Source organism: Balaenoptera ricei, chromosome 10, assembly GCF_028023285.1.
Source record: "Balaenoptera ricei isolate mBalRic1 chromosome 10, mBalRic1.hap2, whole genome shotgun sequence".
NCBI classification, from domain to species: Eukaryota; Metazoa; Chordata; class Mammalia; order Artiodactyla; family Balaenopteridae; genus Balaenoptera; species Balaenoptera ricei.
The window spans coordinates 68,240,074-68,259,846 of NC_082648.1; the positions used below are offsets into that span (position 1 = coordinate 68,240,074).

The following is a 19,773-nucleotide window of genomic DNA, read 5'->3' on the forward strand; positions in this document are numbered from 1 at the left end:
TTTTTCTGTTAAATGATAACTAAAATATATGTTCTATTAAATTTTTCTTATAAAAATGGGAACTACCTCTCTCAAACTGAATACTACTCCCGTATTCTTCATTCATTCCCTTAGTCATGCTTACCTCTTTTGTAACCCTATTTTACATAACATTCAGGGTCCTCACCCTTGCCCCACCCCCACCCCAGTTCTCTCTAGTAAAAAATGATACACGTGTTCAGGAATGGGAATCTGTTACCACGGCAGGACGTTGCTGAAATAGGTGCACCTCCTGGTTTCCTTACTGTTTGTCCTCTGTTGAGTGATGGACTATGAAGAGTAGGCAGAACTTGGTATTGACAACAATACCACCCGACAGGGCAACATGAAACACGTGGGGTAGTTCCAACTGGTTTTATTTTCAAGAACACAGTTCCTAAACTGAGCTTCATAAATTTCTAATTTGAGGGACTCTCTGAAATGTGAAATTTATTGTGTCTTGGGGAATCAGTTTCTTCATTTGAGAAAAGGGACTATTCAAATATTTGCCTCAAGTTTTAATGATCTCCCTAGAATGTTTCAACTGGACATTTATTCTTTCTTCAGGTACATTTGTGTGGCTAAGGTATTTAAGTGCCCAAATAATTATTGCTTCCTGCTAATTCCATAAAGTAAGATCAGACTTATGTGCCTAGATTCACCATAAGTTAAAAGTTATGATCAGTATAGATGATTCTAACAGATCGTTTTACAGTAAATGATACTTTCTGAAAGATGATATCTCACTGTCTATTTACCTACATGAATATGTGTAATGAAGTAGGTATATTTTTACCCTAGAAGCAGCAATATCTTTTCATTCACAATATTAATATCTCTGGTTTCCATATGCCTAATTTTAAGAGGAATAATACTTGTGATCTTATATTGCCAAACATATCCAGTTTATACTTGGGAAAAATCTAGATTTGGTATGACATATATCTGTATATATATATATGCACATCCATAATTTAGTTTTGTAAAGCCCTAAGCTTTAAAATATCAAACAGACTTCTATGACAGCACATCAGTGTAGGTAAAAAGAGTTTAGATTTCTCCAGATTATCAATCAAAAATATAAAAGTAACAAAAAATATTGAGAGCAGGGTTATATATAAATATCATACAAGGATCAGTTCATGAAGCTGGGTCCTTTGCTACTATTCTCTTACCAGATTCATAACACTTGGTAAGAAAAGACCTAAGTTTGTAACAAATACACTCTGATAATATATATTTTGTGGAATAAAAGACATTATATTCTGTTAGACGTAATAAGAATAGATACAAGCAAGACTTAAATTAAAACAAAAAACAAAAAACAGTACTAGAGTTCTCTATCCTTGCTTTTAACTAACTAAAAGTTGAGCTGAAATTGACCACTCTATTAATGCATAATAAAATTCATGGAAACAGAAAATAAAAAGCCAAATGCTTCTAGAACCTGAATTGAGTATAAATATAGTATAATAACTTGCCATTTTCAAGAGGGGAACAGAGGTTGAATTTGCAATTAACTGGAATTCTAATTCAGACAACTCAGCAATACAGACGTGGAACAGGTCCGGGTGAGGGGCAATGTGTAGGTTTCTTTTAAGTGGCGACAACCTTGAACTGATGCAGTTTGAACTATAGCCTAATGAGGGATTTGTTAATCTCTGGAAAAGCTATAGACCCAAGATTCACTTAACCCTGGCCCTGGTGATTTATCTGAAAGTCATGGACTTTATTCTTCTTATTCTGTTTCAGTCTGCAGACTGGAAAACCTCTCCCTTTACACACTGAGAATTCCCACTGCAGTGAATGGAAGGTCTGTGTGTGTAAAAAGCACGTGAGCAGCGGGGGTTCAGCCCCAGAGAAAGAAGGTGTCGAGTTGCCTTGGTAAAGAATTTATACACCACGTGTTCACAGTTTCTTGACAGGTATAATTATCAGTGTTGTCTTTTCCTTTACTATGTGCTGGGATTCTGAAGCACGGTTTCAAACTTGTGACTATTGGGTGTTTGATCAAGTAGCTTCAAGGACCTGAAAGGGGGGGGAAAGAGTGAAGAGAAATCAGTGGTTAGTATTCAACTACAATATGCTAAAAATATCAAAGAAGCATGTGCTATGTGAGAACAGCAAGGATTATTTTGGGTGCTATCATTCATGCACAGCCTTCCACATGTGAAAAAACTGATGTCTGCAAAGGAAGTAATTATCAAATGAGGATGGAAGAGACACAGTTATTCCCTAAGATTAAATTTTAAAAAATCAGTTTGGAAACATTTCAAATGTAAAACATTTCTTCCTTCCAATTCCAGATGACTCTATTTTCCTTCACGGAGGCAAAGAAGAGATAACCTATATTATGACTCTTAGGGTGATTAGTGTTGCTCCTGCTGAGATACATGCAAGCAAAGCCTCTCTCTGATAGGCTGCAAGCACCAATATCCCTTCTGTAAAGCAGATGGTAGGCCTGTCTCTTCTCCCACGAGGTCAGCCAGCCTGACACAGAGTAGAACAGAGTAGGCAGATGCCCCATGTGGTCACATTTGGGAGAGCAGCCTCCCCAAACATTCCCCCAGACCTGTCACTTTTCTACCATTATGGAGTCATTTCTTTCAGAAAGAACAGTGGTTTTCAATCTTTGTTTTTAAAGCTGCAGATATTTTTATTTCAATGAATGCAGAGCACCATATACAAAAAAAAATTTTTTTAACATCTTTATTGGAGTATAATTGCTTTACAATGGTGTGTTAGTTTCTGCTTTTTAACAAAGTGAATCAGTTATACATATACATATGTTCCCATATCTCTTCCCTCTTGCATCTCCCTCCCTCCCACCCTCCCTATCCCACCCCTCTAGGTGGTCACAAAGCACCAAGCTGATCTCCCTGTGCTATGCGGCTGCTTCCCACTAGCTATTTTACGTTTGATAGTGTATATATGTCCATGCCACTCTCTCACTTTGTCACAGCTTACTCTTCCCTCTCTCCATATCCTCAAGTCCATTCTCTAGTAGGTCTGTGTCTTTATTCCCGTCTTACCACTAGGTTCTTCATGACCTTTTTTTTTTTTTTTCCTTAGATTCCGTATATATGTGTTAGCATACTGTATTTGTTTTTCTCTTTCTGACTTACTTCACTCTGTATGACAGACTCTAACTCCATCCACCTCACTACAAATAACTCAATTTCGTTTCTTTTTATGGCTGAGTAATATTCCATTGTATATATGTGCCACATCTTCTTTATCCATTCATCCGATGATGGACACTTAGGTTGCTTCCATGTCCTGGCTATTGTAATAGAGCTGCAATGAACATTTTGGTACGTGACTCTTTTTGAATTATGGTTTTCTCAGGGTATATGCCCAGTAGTGGGATTGCTGGGTCGTATGGTAGTTCTATTTGTAGTTTTTTAAGGAACCTCCATACTGTTCTCCATAGTGGCTGTATCAATTTACATTCCCACCAACAGTGCAAGAGGGTTCCCTTTTCTCCACACCCTCTCCAGCATTTATTGTTTCTAGATTTTTTGATGATGGCCATTCTGACCGGTGTGAGATGATATCTCATTGTAGTTTTGATTTGCATTTCTCTAATGATTAATGATGTTGAGCATTCTTTCATGTGTTTGTTGGCAATCTGTATATCTTCTTTGGAGAAATGTCTATTTAGGTCTTCCGCCCCAAAAAATTTTTTAACGAATTGTTCTGGTTGATGTGAAAGTGTCTGTGGGGGGTAGGTTTGCGATCTGCCTACTCTGCATCAGCACTCTCCAGCCACCAAGCCTTCTAGAGAAATGCCTAAAAGCACCTTGGGCCTAACAGCATGGAAATGAAAGTCAAGCATGAGGCCACTGTACTTCTTCAGGAGTCACCTAACAAGATATTGCATAAAAATATCATCTGCCATTAACATTCTAACTACTGTACTACCGCCACTGTATTACTATTGAGTGCTCACCAATTGCCACATATTTTGTTAAGAGTGTTACATATTTTTTCTTATTTAATCTCCATAACAGACCATTTTCATGAGTCTCACATTGAATAACTTCCTTCAAGTCCCTTAGCTACCAGGTGACAGAGCTACCAAGTGATTGAGTTTTTAATCCATTAACTTATCATAGAGTTACATGTCCTAAGGGAATGGGACTTAGAGCAGATGAATTTTAGTAAGAGTCTTGGGTCTCTGCATCTACCCAGAGGGGGAGGAGGCCTGAGGGATATGCCAGCAGCTGAGAGAGCACTGGGCATCCAAACTGTGCATCACTGAGATGCCCACTGGGAAGAACCACCTGCACCAAATGTTCTCATTATTTCCCTCATTCCTGTGATTTACAGTTGAACAGATTAATGATTCATTTTTTAAAAAAAATAAAAGCCTCATTTCCACATTCGTTTAAATTTTGTTGATCAAATTGCTTTGCTAATTTTTCAGTGAGCCACTGTGGTAGGCAGAATAATGGCCCCTGAAATATGTCCACGTTCTAATCCCCAGAACCTGTGAATATGTTAGATTCCATGGTAAGGGAAATTAAAGTTGTAGATGGAAGTAAGCTTGCTAAACAGCTGATGTTAAAATAGGGAGAGTATCCTGAATTGTCCAGGTGGGTCCAATGTAATTAGAAGTGGAAGACGGTGAGAGAAGAAAGACTCAGGGAAGGGGATGGGATGACAGAAGCAGAGGTCAGAGTGATGCAATGTGAGGACTCGACTGTCACCAGTGGTTTGGAGGATGCGGAATGGAACCAGGAGGCAAGGAATGCAGGCATCCCCTAGAAGGTGGAAAAGGCAAGGAAATGAATCTTCCCCTAGAGCCTCTGAAAGGCCAGTGAGACTGTCTTGGGCTTCTGTCCTACATTATTACAAGAAAATTAATTTGTATTCTTTTAAGCCATTAAATGTGTTTTGTAATTTTTAGGGCAGTAACAGGAAACTAACAGAGCTGTAATGACGAAGTACTTTGAAGCACAGGGCACTGTTTTAGAGGTAAGTGGTGAGGGTTAGCACCAACTCTAAGCAGTGTGAGACTGAATTCCTGGAAAGCTCATGTGAATGTGTCTGTGAGGCGGGATGGGATGTGAAAGGGCAGGTGCCATTGAAGAAAGAGGTAGAGCAGCGCAGCTGTTAAAAGAAAGAGGCTTTGAAGCCCATATCCCTGGGTTTGAATCATGTCCCCATAATTTCTTAGCTGTGAAATAAGTAGACTTTAAAAAATCCTACATGACTCAGTTTCCTTCTTTAAAAAGAGATTAAAATAGTACCTAATACTCATAGGGTTATTGTAAAGATTAAGTAATTCTATATACATGAAGCATTTAGAAGAGTTCTTGGCATACCCTAATTTCTTAATAAATTTTATCCAGCATTATGATTATTATTTCTGGTGCAGTTTTCTGCTTGATAACTCTGGGTTCCTTGAATTCAGTGTTATGAGAGTCGTCCTTTGGGACCTCTCAGTAAGTGGGCTGGCAGTTCTGGCAGTGGTTGCCTGGATCAGACCATGAGGCCCGTGGCTGTGGCAGTGGAAATGGAAGGTATAGAACAATAAATAGCGGATAAAATAAGGGAAGGGGGGGCCTGAAGAGCAAGAGGAAAAAGAAAGTCAGTGAGGCTACTGGCAAAGGCCGGCTGCTTTGTAAATCCGCTAAGATGCAGCCTGTATTTGAGTGTAAATGAATTCTTCACCCTGGATCCGCCAATAGAAGGTCAGAGAAATTAAACAAGCTTTTGGTCTTGACTTCCTCAGAATAGTGACATCTCAAAAAGTATTCCTCCTCCTTCTTACTTTTATTCTTTGGGAATCTGAGTGAAATATGGATTTATATAAGTCACACTTTTAAAAATGAGATGCTGGGCTTCCCTGGTGGCGCAGTGGTTGAGAATCCGCCTGCCAATGCAGGGGACACGGGTTCGAGCCCTGGTCCGGGAGGATCCCACATGCCGCGGAGCAACTAAGCCCGTGCACCACAACTACTGAGCCTGCGCTCTAGAGCCCGCGAGCCACAACTACTGAGCTCGCGTGCCACAACTACTGAAGCCCGTGTGCCTAGAGCCCATGCTCCGCAACAAGAGAAGCCACCGCAATGAGAAGCCCGCGCACTGCAATGAAGAGTAGCCCCTGCTCGCCGCAACTAGAGAAAGCCCACAGGCAGCAACGAAGACCCAATGCAGCCAAAAATAAAAATAAATAAAACAAAATAAAATAAATGAGATGCTTATGGGGTGGGGGACAAAATAGGTGAAGGGGATTAAGAGGTACAAGCTTCCAGTTATAAAATAAATAAATCATGGGACAATGTATAGCATAGGGGATATAGTCAATAATACTGTAATAACACTGTATGGTGACAGGTAGTAACTAAACTTATTGTGATGATCAATTTATAATGTATATAAATGTCAAATCAGTATGCTGTATGCCTAAAACTTAATAATCAAAGCCAACTACACTTCAGTAAAAAGAGAAAAAGAAAAAAAATGCTTAAAGCTGAATAAATGTGACACTTTCTCAAAAAAAGTGGGTACAGTATTAAAAAAAAAACCTATATTCATATTATCTGCTTAGGTTTCTGTAATGTAATTATGTAGTGATCATATTTACTACATTTAAGAAATGTAGTATATTCTTCCTGATTAACAAAGATGGAAGTTAGGGAAAAAGACAACTGAGATTCACTTCAGGAGAAGTTTAAAATTAAAAGTAGGCATAAGACAACGTTTTCCACACACTACTTGCATTCAACCTATTTTCCATCTGTATGCACCACTGACCATTGCTAGTTACTTAATAACTTCTACCATCTCAGACAAAATATTATTTCTAATTTATAGAACAGAAGTTACATTTCATGTGATAAATAGTAAGACAATATCTGACAAGTATTTTTGCTTTACCTGGTCTTTGCTTGACTTGTCAAACTTAAAAAAAAAAAAAAATCAGAGATCTGTTCAAAGTAAATAGTTTCAGATCTCTTCTCAAAAGCAACCACAGTATGAGTTAGCAAGTGTAACAAATCCCATTTAATCCTTAAAAAATCTAATTAATTAAAAGTTGAACAAGAGCTAATGTAGGTCTCTTTGACTGAATCCACCATAAAATCCATGGATGACATGACTGAGTTGTACCTTGCTTGTACTTGAAATGGTCACTACAGTTTCATCTCAAGGGTCCATGATCCTGTGTACTACAAGTGCTGTCTTGGCAGGCATAGATATAAATTTCATGTTCACTTAAACAGAGCTTTACCATATCCTGTGCAAGAAATAAACATGGTTTTAAATGCCTTTTATTAAAAATGTTACTCTTCGATAATGAGACAGTAGGAAATTCTCAAGTGATTTAATGAAGACTGATGGAACAGAGAAATGGAATTGAGTATATGGCCCAGCAGTATTTATGGCCAAGTTGTATCCTTCCAAAGATGACTGAATGAGCGTAAATACTGGAAGCTTTTAGTAAGACCTCAGAAGTCAGAATGGCAACACACTTCTTTTAAAACACTTTAAAACAATTTTACTATGGGCCAGTGTGGTAAAACAATTTAGGAGAATTGGTACAAGTCTGTATTATTGAGAATGGAAGAAAGAATGAGTTCAGGAAAAGAGTGTCAATGTTTGACTGAAGAATACTGGATTGTTATTATTAGCAAAAAGACCTTTGCAAGGATTCTGAAAGTACAAATGTGAAGTACCTTTATGTTTGAAACGGATTAGAGAGAAGAAGGATACAGACAAAATGACTTGTCTGTATGCATCCAAATCATTCCGTCATCCCAGTCCAAACCACCATATCTCTTGCCTGGACTCCTATATAATAGTCTCCTAATTGGTCTCTGTTTTTACTCTTACCCTGCAATAACCTATGCTCCCCATAGCAGCCAGAGTGATTTTTTTTAACACATAAATCATGTCACTCTTTTGCTTAAAAACCTTCAGTGGTTTCCACTGCAATAACATCTAACTTCCCTAAGCAGTTTAAGAAGCTCTCTATAACCTGGCCCCCATCTATCTAACTGTCCTTTTCACTCTTTATTGCCTAACTACCTCAGCTTTCTTTCTATTCCTCAAACGTCAAATAGGCTCACATCTGCCTCAGAGCTACTGTACTGGCTATTTCCTCCTCTTCTTATGCTCATTTCCTGGCTTCGCATTGTCATTCAACCTCAGCTTAAATGTTACCTCCTTTGAGGGGTCTTCCCTGATCACCTCACAGAAGGTCATCACCTAGCCAGTCTCTATCAAAGCACACTATTTTAACTCTATATTTTTTATCTACTTGTTAATTAACTATCTCCTCCAACCAGAATGTAAACACCATGACAGCAAGGATTTTGCTCTGCTCATGCTGTTTCTACAGCCCATTGAACAGTGCCTTGCCCATCACGGTAACAAATAAATATTTATTGTTAAATAAATGTAGTTTTTAGAATGGAATGTAATTTTAGATAAAGACACCAAACTGTGATATATATATAACAAAACTAGCAGGCTATAAAAGAAAGATAGTTGAATCCCCAGAACTCTCTGAGAATAAATCCCATACTCTTTTTACTTCCCCATGCAGCTTCTTTTCATGAGTGGCACAAAAAAGTTGAAAATCTCTTCTCAAATCCAGTGTGTGCAAATAGTAATCTGATATTGAATGAGTTAAAACCACCATTACCCATTGTCATCTTTCCAAGAACGTTTGAACCTCATTTCAAATACACATTTGCAGACATCATAGTGTAGAGGTATATAACAATATGAACTGTCTCTTCCAAAGGATAGCAAGGAAAATTTATATAACTCCAGAATTTCTGATGTTGGCAGATGAAATACTTGGCAAAATAAGAAGGGAAAATAATTCTATGCTACTTGTAAGTGTGGTTGTGGGGAATCCATTGAAGCTATTGCAGCTTCATATCATTCATCTAAAAAATGGTGTTTTAGTGATACTTACTGTGAAGGGTTTTTTGAGGATTAGGAATAACATGTGAGAAGAGCCTAGCACATAACAGGCACTTCAGAGATGGTGATTCTCACTCTTAACATTTTTTCTTGAATTTTCTCCTTTTTTTTTTTTTTTTTTGAATTTTCTTAAAAACATGTAGCAAAACCTGATTTAGCATTCTTTGTCACAAAGTGGAATTCAGAAAAAGGCAGGTGTACCTTAGACACATTTTAAGTGAGCACCCAGAGAGAATTTCAGAATCTCTCAGAGCATAAACGCTGGCAGGTCCCTACTTCATTCTTTTCAGTGGAGCAGTTTTCTAGTAAACTGTTTCAGTATTCTAAAGGGGATCTTCCCCGCATCAGTACTATACGGTTTAGTCTGTACACTGTGCAAAGGCAACTGGCCAAGGAGGTGAGGGGGGCTGGGCTCTAGCCCACACTCTTGTCATATAGCCATGTGCCTGAGGATCTGGGTTTGCACAGAGGCTGCATTTTTGTAATTTGTATAAAGGCATCATATAGTGTATACCTGGCCCTCCTAAAGAATAGCATTTTTCAAAAATATCTTACATTGGCAGGGAATTTGGCTGAATGACACATAAAGTAAGCAACTGTCTTGTTTATATTTTCTGAGGTCATTTTTTTTTTATTTGTTTGATTTTGTTTGGATTATTAAATCTAGTAATTATGTTCCAGCTGTCTAAGAAACTATATTTAAAAAAACAAAAAAAAAACATGTAAGGGACTTTCCTTGTATAGAAGAAGGCACCTCTTACCTATGACATGTGGTTTTGCTGTGTTTGTTGCTGCCGCTGCTGTTGCTGTTGTTGAATTAGCAGTTGTTGCTGCTGCCGACGCCGGGCTGTCCGTAGCTTTTCAAAGCGAGCCTCCATTTCTTCCAAGACTTTCGGGGTGTATCGGACCACCAACTTGACGCTGTCCTTAGCAGCCTTGAGTAGTTCCACAGCTTTCTCATGGTGTTCTCCTTCCACACTCTGAAAAGACAGTGACATTTCTTAAAGGGGAGAGTTTCCATGTTCTTTTCTTGAGAGCCAAATGTGAAATTAATATCATAGTACAATCCTAGTCTGAAATTTCAAGAAGATATGGCAAATGAGATGTATTGCCATTGTTATTATTTATTACATTTGTAGCTGAACCGTGGGCAGGTTAGGCTGCACTAGGGTACAGGATGGATTGAATGGAGGTTCAAGTTAGGAGGGTGAGAAACAGTGAAGAACTGAATGATAACACTAACATTTAGAATGGAATTTCTAAATTTCACCTGGAAGAGTAAATGCACTAGTCTGGACACTTCGGAAAAAATTTAAAAAGAGTAACGAATGGGGACTTTGCCTATCTGATATTAACATTTATTAAGAATCTACAATGCTTAAAGCAGTGTCTTATTCGTGTAGTAAGGAACAGTAGAACGAAACAGAGTCTAGGAGTAGATCCATCATATATAAATCTTGATTGTATGATAAATGTGAAATTTGGACCAAAGGGGAAAAGGACTGTTAAATAATGATGCTGAAACAACTAAAATAAAGCACAGGTCAGTGTTCATCATCTTGCAATGCAAAAGGAATTCTTAAGTAAAAATACCAAGAAAACCCCACACAACAATCAGATTTAAAAATGGTCAGTTACTATGTTTCACACACCATGAAAGGTCAAATAACAAACTATAAAAAATATTTTCAATACACGACAGTCAATTTGTTAATATTCTTCAAATGAAGAGCTCTTACAAGTCAGTAAAGATCTAAGCAAAATAGGCAAGAGAATTCATGGACAAATAATAATTTTTAAAATGCCCAATAAACCTATGAAAAAATGTCCAAGATCCCTAATAATTAAAGAAATACAGATGAAAAAATATTTCATTTTTAATTAAAAAATGGTAAAGATGTATTTTTAAATATGGTGTATTGACAAGGATGTAGGGAAAAGGTACTCATATACTGTTAATAATATAACACAAACTGGTACAGTTTTTCTGGAGGGCACTATTGTTATGCATTGGATAAACCCTTTATAAATGAAGATTTTTACTTTCAGGAAAATTTACTAAGGATATAATCAGATATGCACACATACCTATAAGATAGATGTGATGTGACAGAAAGCAAAAAATAAATCAATTCTTGGCTTTTGAGTTTCAGAAATACTCTTTGAATGTCATGGCACAGACAGTAGTTGGGGAAACTATGTTTACTATAAGTAAACTCAAAGAGGCTCCTCCCAACCCTTTTAAGGTTTCTCCAGGTTGGGATTAGGGAGTAGTAAAAGAGAAGAAAAGTTGTAATCAGACATAATAGAACCCTGAGAAAAGGAGGCAGTCCTTCCCTTTCAGCTGACCCCCAGGGTAGATGACATAACTCCTATTTTATAGGATCCAAGCGCAAAGGCCTTTTTTACTTGCTTCCTGGGTAAAGCTCGGGGGAGAAACGTGTGTGATGTGACAGATAGGGACCGAGATAAGCTTAAACACTGCCAGAATACTGAAGAGTGGCACTGAAGTGGCAGAGAAGGCCACCCAAAATTGGTTGAGATTACATTTTCACAAGCCAAGGAGAAGGGGGGCTAAAATGAATATTATCTTGAGTTACAAAAAATAATTTGCATTTCAAGCACACAAATTATATCTTGAGATTCCTAATTACGACTATTATACAGATTTGGAGACTTAAGAATTGTGTTCCATTCTGTCATTTGCTTCAGCGAGGTGGATGTGGACTGCAGAAAAAAAAGGCTTTGAACTTAGCAATGAGATAGCCATTGGTGGCCTTCAGTCATTTGTCTGAAAACCAGGCAGATGCTAGGTGTTTAAGAAATGACTGTGGAGAGCCCTGGAGGCAACTTATATAACCACTCCTCTGCCAAGTCTGGGTTAAATAGAGAGCAAGGGGTTATAAATAGCTGTTGAGCGGAGTGAATTTTTATCTGTGGCTGAAGCCTAGGAAAATAGGCTTATTCACTGATTAATTTATTCCTTTAATTATTCACTCAGTCATTGACTTGGACACTCAACAGATGTTTATTAAGCATTTATTTTACCAGTCATGTTCTACTAAGTTCTCTGGAAGAACATGGACAGGGGAAAACTTTGACAATTATGTACAACATAAACTCTGTTTTCAGTGTGCTTGTAATTTCTTTGTAATTTGCCCCAAGGTGAATTGTTAATGTATTAACAATTAATGTATGGAATTCTCCTTTAAAAGGAAAACTGGGTGATTTGCTTGTTCATACCCTTCTCTCTAGTTTCTTTTCTAATATTAAAACTTACATGTTTATATGTTTTAATAACAATGGTTCACCCGTTTTCTAGGCCAGATGATTAGTCTCCAGACTTCTTTTTGGCTTTTGTTCTATTTGCTTTCATTTAATAGGCTTGGAAATTCTAGGCCGGACCTTTGGAGGCCCATTATCCCAGTTTAGGCACTCTGCCTACTATTTAGAGTTGCCACAGGAGGGCTGTGGGACTAATACATGGGACCATCAGGCTCTCGCCATAGAGAATGGCTGAGAAACACGGCTGATGTGCCGTACTCAGACCTGCAGAACTGGCAGGGTTACCTCTCTCACCCCCAGCGCTGCTCTCCCCAGTAAGTTAGCAACTGATAAAAAGCAGACTCCACGGTCTTTGAATCCAGAATTTTGCCTCAATGTTCTATCTTTGGTTTAGACGGTGACTCATATTCTTTCGGGCTCGGCAGAGTTAACAGGTCTCCTGGTCTGACTCTACCTTTTCACTCTGTCTTTCCCACCAGGGCACAGAACCCACATGGGATCTGGGCAGAGCGTCACACTTCTTCATTTCTACTACTAAAAATGCTGTGTTAAAAATAATACAAATTATATGATTAAGCAGTATAGTAGAAACTAAGAGGTAACTCAGAGATGTGAAGAAATATAAGCATGTTTATAAGACTATCATTTGAAACACTCAATAACTTTGTTTTTGAAATTGTTTTCAGAAAAATCTTGAGGATTATTCTGGGTGGCTCTCTTTTTCCACTGGCTTTGCCTACTTTATAAATACTTTGGGGGGCACATGTTTGTCTTCTTAAGCTATAATTGATCTCTGGAGTGCTTTTAGTCCTTCAGTATAACTTTTTAATAAGAATAAGGCAGTTTTCTCTCCTTTCTTTCCCTTTTAAAGTAAGAACAAAAAAGCAGACAACCTTTCCATGGAGTTCCTGTTCCATGCATAAAAAAAGCTATCTGATCAGTTAAGGAAGGTATACACGCTGAGGAACAAACACCTGTCAGCAGGTATTCCCTTAGCCCTGAAAGTTTATCATTTATTCCTACTTTTGACTTAGTCTCTCTCACTCTTAATGAAACTATGCTTCATTTCAAGCTAAATATTTAAAACATGTTTTGAAATATAATAGTTTATTTGTAAACAGTTAAGCTTTCTATTACAGATATATGTATGTGTATACACACACACACACACACACACACATCCTCCTGATTCAGGAATTGTCCTTTATAACAATTAGCTCAGTCTGAGCAGTCACTGAAAACCTGTAACACCAGCTTTTCACATAGGATGAAAACGTGGCCCTTATGTGATTTGAGGAGACCAAGGAAAACTTCCATTTACAAAGTGAAATTCCCTCCTCTATTAAAAAACCCTGAATTTTATACTTCCCATAAGAGCTTTCTATACTTTCTAAAAGAAATTCTGTAGTTTTAGATTTCATCCTCTTGCTTTAAGAGTTTATTGTACCTATTGCAATTTGAGGAAGTCATTAGCATGGATTAATTTAACAAGGCTTTCCAACAGACATCTGGTAAAAGTTGGATGTCATTAAGGAGGTGAGGGGTGGTGAGGAAGGCATGGGGGTATACTAGGTATCCAGGAAATTTAGACCAAAGAGAAGTGGTCTGAAAAAAGAAAAGCCCCTAAAGAGAAATATTACCTACTCCATAGTAGTGCCTAGTCTGGCCATGAGCCTTTACCAAAGTAAATTAAAATGCACAGGAAGAATGGACATTACCATCCTGAAAATATTTCTTTCCCCTGCTAAATTTTTAAAAAACACACATAGAAATCAAAATGAAAAGCAGAGTTCAAGTGGTTTTATTAATGTTACCATTTCCAAATGCATAAATACAAACTAATAAAATACTAAACTGAAGAAAAACCATAAGAACTGGATCTTCTAAAATGTTAATATATAAAGGAATATATTTTCATTCAGGAAGCTGGGAAAAATGATCTCAGTAAATAACCAGATGCATACTTGTTTCATTAGTAATCTCATGCAGGAGTTGTAAGCCCCGGGAAATTTTAAAGTTAGTTACTTTGATGCAAATTTGGCAAGTCAGTGGCTGATAAATGAACCAACTTTTAAACATTGTTGCATTCTGATTTTTCAGTAGTTTTTTTTTTCCCCCCCACACAATGTGAGTTATCAAAATGGCTGCTATTTCTTGGTACACTCGATATCTTGGTTGATTAAGAATTCCCTCTAATAAGAGAGAACTTTGGATTACACTGCATACATGAATTTGCTCACAATATGTGCTCTCTCCCCTGTTATAGAAAAACCAGTTGTTAAATTTTGACCTTGGCTAGACCTCAGATGGAAGAGATGCCTGCCCTGGAAAGGGATCTCAATATCTGTGCACAATCAGTTGCCCAATGGCCCATGCCCAGGTCTTCATGTTCATGTGGTTCTTTCTCTGTGTGGACTACATGGACATAATCCTGACCCAGCTTGCTGATAAGTTGCTTAAACACTTTGTTGTTGGGGGCTTCCCTGGTGGCACAGTGGTTGAGAGTCTGCCTGCCAATGCAGGGGACACGGGTTCGAGCCCTGGTCTGGGAAGATCCCACATGCCGCGGAGCAACTAGGCCCGTGAGCCACAATTACTGAGCCTGCGCGTCTGGAGCCTGTGCTCCGCAACAAGAGAGGCCGCGATAGTGAGAGGCCCGCGCACCGTGATGAAGAGTGGCCCCCGTTTGCCGCAACTAGAGAAAGCCCTCGCACAGAAACGAAGACCCAACACAGCCATAAATAAATAAATAAATAAATAAAAATAAGGTGAATTTCTAAAAAAAAAAAAAAAACACACTTTGTTGGATAACCGAGAGTTGGCTGTACCTCTCAGTTATTGTAGGAATATCTATAGCCAGGTTCATGCATAGGCTCCTAAATGCATCAGTCATTCTTTTGGATTAAGGACCAAATAATGTTATCAGGAAATAAAATGATATCAAGGATACTGAGTTATGATATGTTAGTACAATTAAGTAGCTCACAAACTCAGAACATCATACCTGCAAAGGCCCTTAGAAGCAACGTCGTTTATCTCCTTGCACCTTAATACATAAGGAAATAAAGACCAAGAGTGGCTGTGACTTGGTCCATTTTATAAATTTGTTAGTTGCAGTGCTGGATTAGAACTCATTATTCTTGATGACTGCTCTTTCAACAACCTCATTCTGCTTTTTTAGATTAACTAATTCAGATAATGGTGGGTCGGTTTTTACATGATGTGAAAGGATAGAAACTAATGACAAGGATAAGATGTGTCAACTCCTAGCTCTAAAGTGTATGAGTTGGCCAGTGAAGAAGCAGAATAAGACTATATGCTCAGTATTAGTGGGTTATTATTCTCAACTTTGAAAAGGCCCAATATAGCTAAAGACAGACCTACTCCTTTCCCACAAAGGTAACTGTGACTGATCATTTTGTTCTTACGATAGTTTTGCTTTTAGTCCATGAAGGTGTTTTGATATTATTTTAAGAGTGTGTGTGTCTATACATAATAAATGTGGGGGTGTGTGTGGGGTGTGTGTATACTCCAACATTCATTGAGCACTCACTGAGTGCAAGGCACTGTTAGCTGCTTTGTAATGGAGAGGTAATGGAGAGCTTAAGAAATTTGTCCCAAGTCCCCAGCTAGTCAGTGGAACAGATGGAACTTAACTGAGATTTGTTTCCAGAGACTAGGCTCTTACCTACTAATCCATAGCCTTAAATAAGATAATAAAGAGAAAGTAAATATCATATCAGTGGTTCTCCTATTCATGGGTATTTTCAGACCAGTTGTTCTTGAACCTGGATGTACACAGAAATCAAATTAAACACTTTTAAAATATAGAGACCTAGGCTGTATCCCAGAGTTGCCATATCAAGGTCCACAGCAATATGAGCTAGGAACATGTGACATTATAAAACTCTGATTCAGCCAGCCAGTCACTGATGTGCAGATTAGTGTTTAGACATAGCGCCCTAGACTATAACCACCTCAAATAGTAAGTGCCATCTTAACAGTGTCTTTACTATGTTACTCCAGGAAAGAGGGCTGGATAAGTGAGGGAAATCTTACAATTTTGCCTTGGTGTAGCTCTGTAGTCAGCATTTTTGGTCATTAAAAAAAACCATATTGACTGGGTGTTTCAGAATGGACTATCAAACAAAACTGAGTTATTTGTAGTGAGGTGGATGGACCTAGAGTCTGTCATACAGAGTGAAGTAAGTCAGAAAGAGAAAAACAAATACTGTATGCTAACACATATATATGGAATCTAAAAAAAAAAAAAAACGGTTATGAAGAACCTAGGGGCAGGACAGGCAGGAATAAAGACGCAGACATAGAGAATGGAGTTGAGGACATGGGGAGGGGGAGGGGGAAGGGTAAGCTGGGATGATGTGATAGAGTGGCATGGACATATATACACTACCAAATGTAAAACAGATAGCTAGTGGGAAGAAGCCGCATAGCACAGGGAGATCAGCTCGGTGCTTTGTGTCCACCTAGAGGGATGGGATAGGGAGGGTGGGAGGGAGACGCAAGAGGGAGGAGATATGGGGACATATGTATATGTATAGCTGATTCACTTTGTTATAAAGCAGAAACTCACACGCCACTGTAAAGCAATTATACTCCAATAAAGATGTTAAAAAAAAAAAAAAAAAGAATGAACTATCTCCACATGTTATAGGATGTATTCAGAAAAAATCCTTTATGACTCTTTGATCCTTTCCTTTTCTCAAATATGTTAATATCCTGTTCTAAATGTATTCTCTTTTCCTGAAGAAAAGTGGCAAGTATAAAAAGTATTACATTTATCCTCTGGAAAAAATATGCTAATTCTCTCCCATAGTACTTTGTTCCTGCCTAAATGCTAATATCTATTTCAGTGCACTGTAATTTATCAGTTTTCAACCATTCTGCTGTCACTAGACTGTCCGAGGGCAAGATGAGTCTCATTTATCTCTGTACCCAGCGTCTATTGTGTGCTCAATAGTCAATGAATAAGCCATACACACACACACACATTTATATATATGTATTTTTTTAACATCTTTATTGGAGTATAATTGCTTTACAATGGTGTGTTAGTTTCTGCTTTATAACAAAGTGAATCAGCTATACATATACATATATCCCCATATCTCTTCCCTCTTGCGTCTCCCTCCCTCCCACCCTCCCTATCCCACCCCTCTAGGTGGTCACAAAGCACCGAGCTGATCTCCCTGTGCTATGCGGCTGCTAAGGAGCCAGTAGTGCCCAAGTCTGAATTTGAGCTTCTTAACTTAGCAGCTTTGTGAGCTCAGACAAGCTGCTTAGCATCCCCATGCCTCAATTTTCTCATCTGTAAAAAGGGTATCATAGAGTATCTACTTTATAGAATCATTATGGGCATTACATTTATTGATAATATACACAAGGCACTTGGAAGAGCACCTGACACTTTAAAAGGGTCCAAAAAATGTTAGCTGTTTGTTGAACTGTTTCCTGGGTGATCATGTTACTGTAGGGCTTCAGGTGCTTAGGGACAATAACAGCAACAACAAAATATCATTTGCCTTTGGAATAGGTAGGAGTTTCTTTTATATTATCTAGGAAGCCAAAGAAAATTTATTTACTAAATTAATTATGTATGGAGTTTGTTGGAAGAAGGTTTAAAACTACTTAGGTAAATCAACTGCTTCTAATCACAGTCAAGTAATTTAGAAGCATCATTTCCATATATATGGTTGATATGCTAATTACAAATGATCATCATTTATTCATGAAAAACTGCTCTCTCAGTCCCTCCACAGTGTCACACTTTGTTAGGGAAAGGAAGAGTGTGCAGGAGATTCTCTTGATAGGAGCATGCATAATGTGAGCAAACTTGAGAGGGGAAAATCATCAAATAACCAAACACTACAAGAGAGCAAAGAGGTTAATGGGGAAAAAAAGTGTATATAATTACACACATTTTTATCCTGTGAGAGTAGTTATACATATAAAATTTTTTGAACCATGGAAGTAGAGAATGCAGAGCACTAGCAGTCGGCCCAGGGGCAGAAAACTTAAAGCGAGCAAAAGCTTGAAGAAAAAAATCAGCGCCAGAAATCACAGATCTAACATTTGGTTGATCTGAGCCCACCTTTCAGATCCGGAGACTAAAACTGGAAACAAATACAGATACTACACATCAGTTGTAATGCTTTATAGTAACTCTGCTTAACCCTCAATGTTCTGGCAACAACAGGAGGAAAAAAAATTCCTGATGGTTGTTGGGATAAATACAACACACACATGCACACACATACATGTATATGTATACATATACACTCAATAAACATATATACACATGTACATACATGCACACACATATACACATACACATACATACAGCCATCTTCAAGAGTACAAATGTGGACACTAGACATCTGGAACCAGAACAAAGCTGTGCGGAAAAATATTCCTAGAAAATGAGATCTTTAAATCGGTCTGTTAATTTTTGAGCGGTAGGTTTCACCCGGGAAGTCAAGTTACAGGGAACACTTCCAATCATGATTCACACCGATTTGTGCTTCCAAAATACGTGCTCTGCCCACCCACACTCTCCCAAGCCATGACACTCTGTGACACTAAACCCCCCCAGGAGCAGAGCCTCTTGCAAATGTTCAGAAGCAGGAATATCAAAACTGCCGACTCCCAATATTTGCTTCCAGGTCTGGTTTGGCACGAGAGGGGGGTTGTGGAGGTGGTGATAACCTACCCACCAAGAATTACCTCCCTCATGCTCATACCTGCTGCTTTTACAGCTCCATTTAAACATGCAGATACATCTCAGTCACTAAAATCTAGTGTGATTCCTAATCAAATCGTCAAACCAACCCTTAGTTCAGCCGGTGTGACAGGGCAGAAAGGCCAGGGATTTGGATTAGGAGGATCCCCGTTTGAGTCATAACAAATCACTGTCGAAGAGTGTGACCTTTAGAAAATGACCTCACCTCTTTGTGTCTCAGGTCTCAGATGGACACTGTCCTGGTTTTAGTACTGAAAGTCCCAGAAAATACCTCAGGCCTGGGCAAACCTAGACAGTTGGTCACTGATTAAGACGCAGGAAAATGTAAAGATTGAAGAATGCATAGTAGTGCTTGGTACATGATATATCTTCAGTAAATGTTTGTTTTTGCAGTAGCCCTTGTAGAATTTGAATTTTCAGTGGACATAGGGGGGAGCAATTTTATCAAAGAAGGATGGGTCTGTTGAACACCAAAGGGCAGCATGAGGAGAGGAAACGGAAGGGAAGGAGGGATCTGAGTTAAGAGAAAGGTTTGGAAGAATAGGTTCGAGGGCAGGGGAGTCATTTTTGCTCACTCTGAAACCCTGCCAACACCCTAAAGACAGACCTAGTACCATGGAGCATTATCTCCTTTTGGTACTGTAGAATCCCAAGGATGATGGAGCCTGGCTTAAATGGCAAAGCTAGTTTAGAAGGAGTATCCAGATTCAGGTGAGGCTTTTAAATTGATGGACCAGGCCTGCATACCTGGACACTGGTTGGATCCC

The 19,773-nt window shown here is 38.5% G+C and overlaps 1 protein-coding gene across 7 annotated transcripts in view; it reads right to left on the reverse strand.

The window, feature by feature from the left end:
- Positions 1-1,432: 1,432 nt before the first annotated feature.
- Positions 1,433-19,773, reverse strand: part of LIN7A (lin-7 homolog A, crumbs cell polarity complex component) — a 240,793-nt gene continuing 222,452 nt past the window's right edge. For 6 of the 7 annotated variants that reach the window (XM_059936604.1, XM_059936602.1, XM_059936607.1 and 3 more), the window contains 2 exons: positions 9,723-9,941; positions 1,433-2,046 (listed from right to left, as the gene is read on the reverse strand). In XM_059936604.1, the coding sequence (XP_059792587.1) occupies positions 9,723-9,941 (219 nt within the window). In that variant the 3' untranslated portion in view covers positions 1,433-2,046. Of the gene's footprint in view, positions 2,047-7,205; positions 7,265-9,722; positions 9,942-19,773 lie in introns of those variants that run through there. The other variant, XM_059936603.1, reaches the window with a different exon arrangement.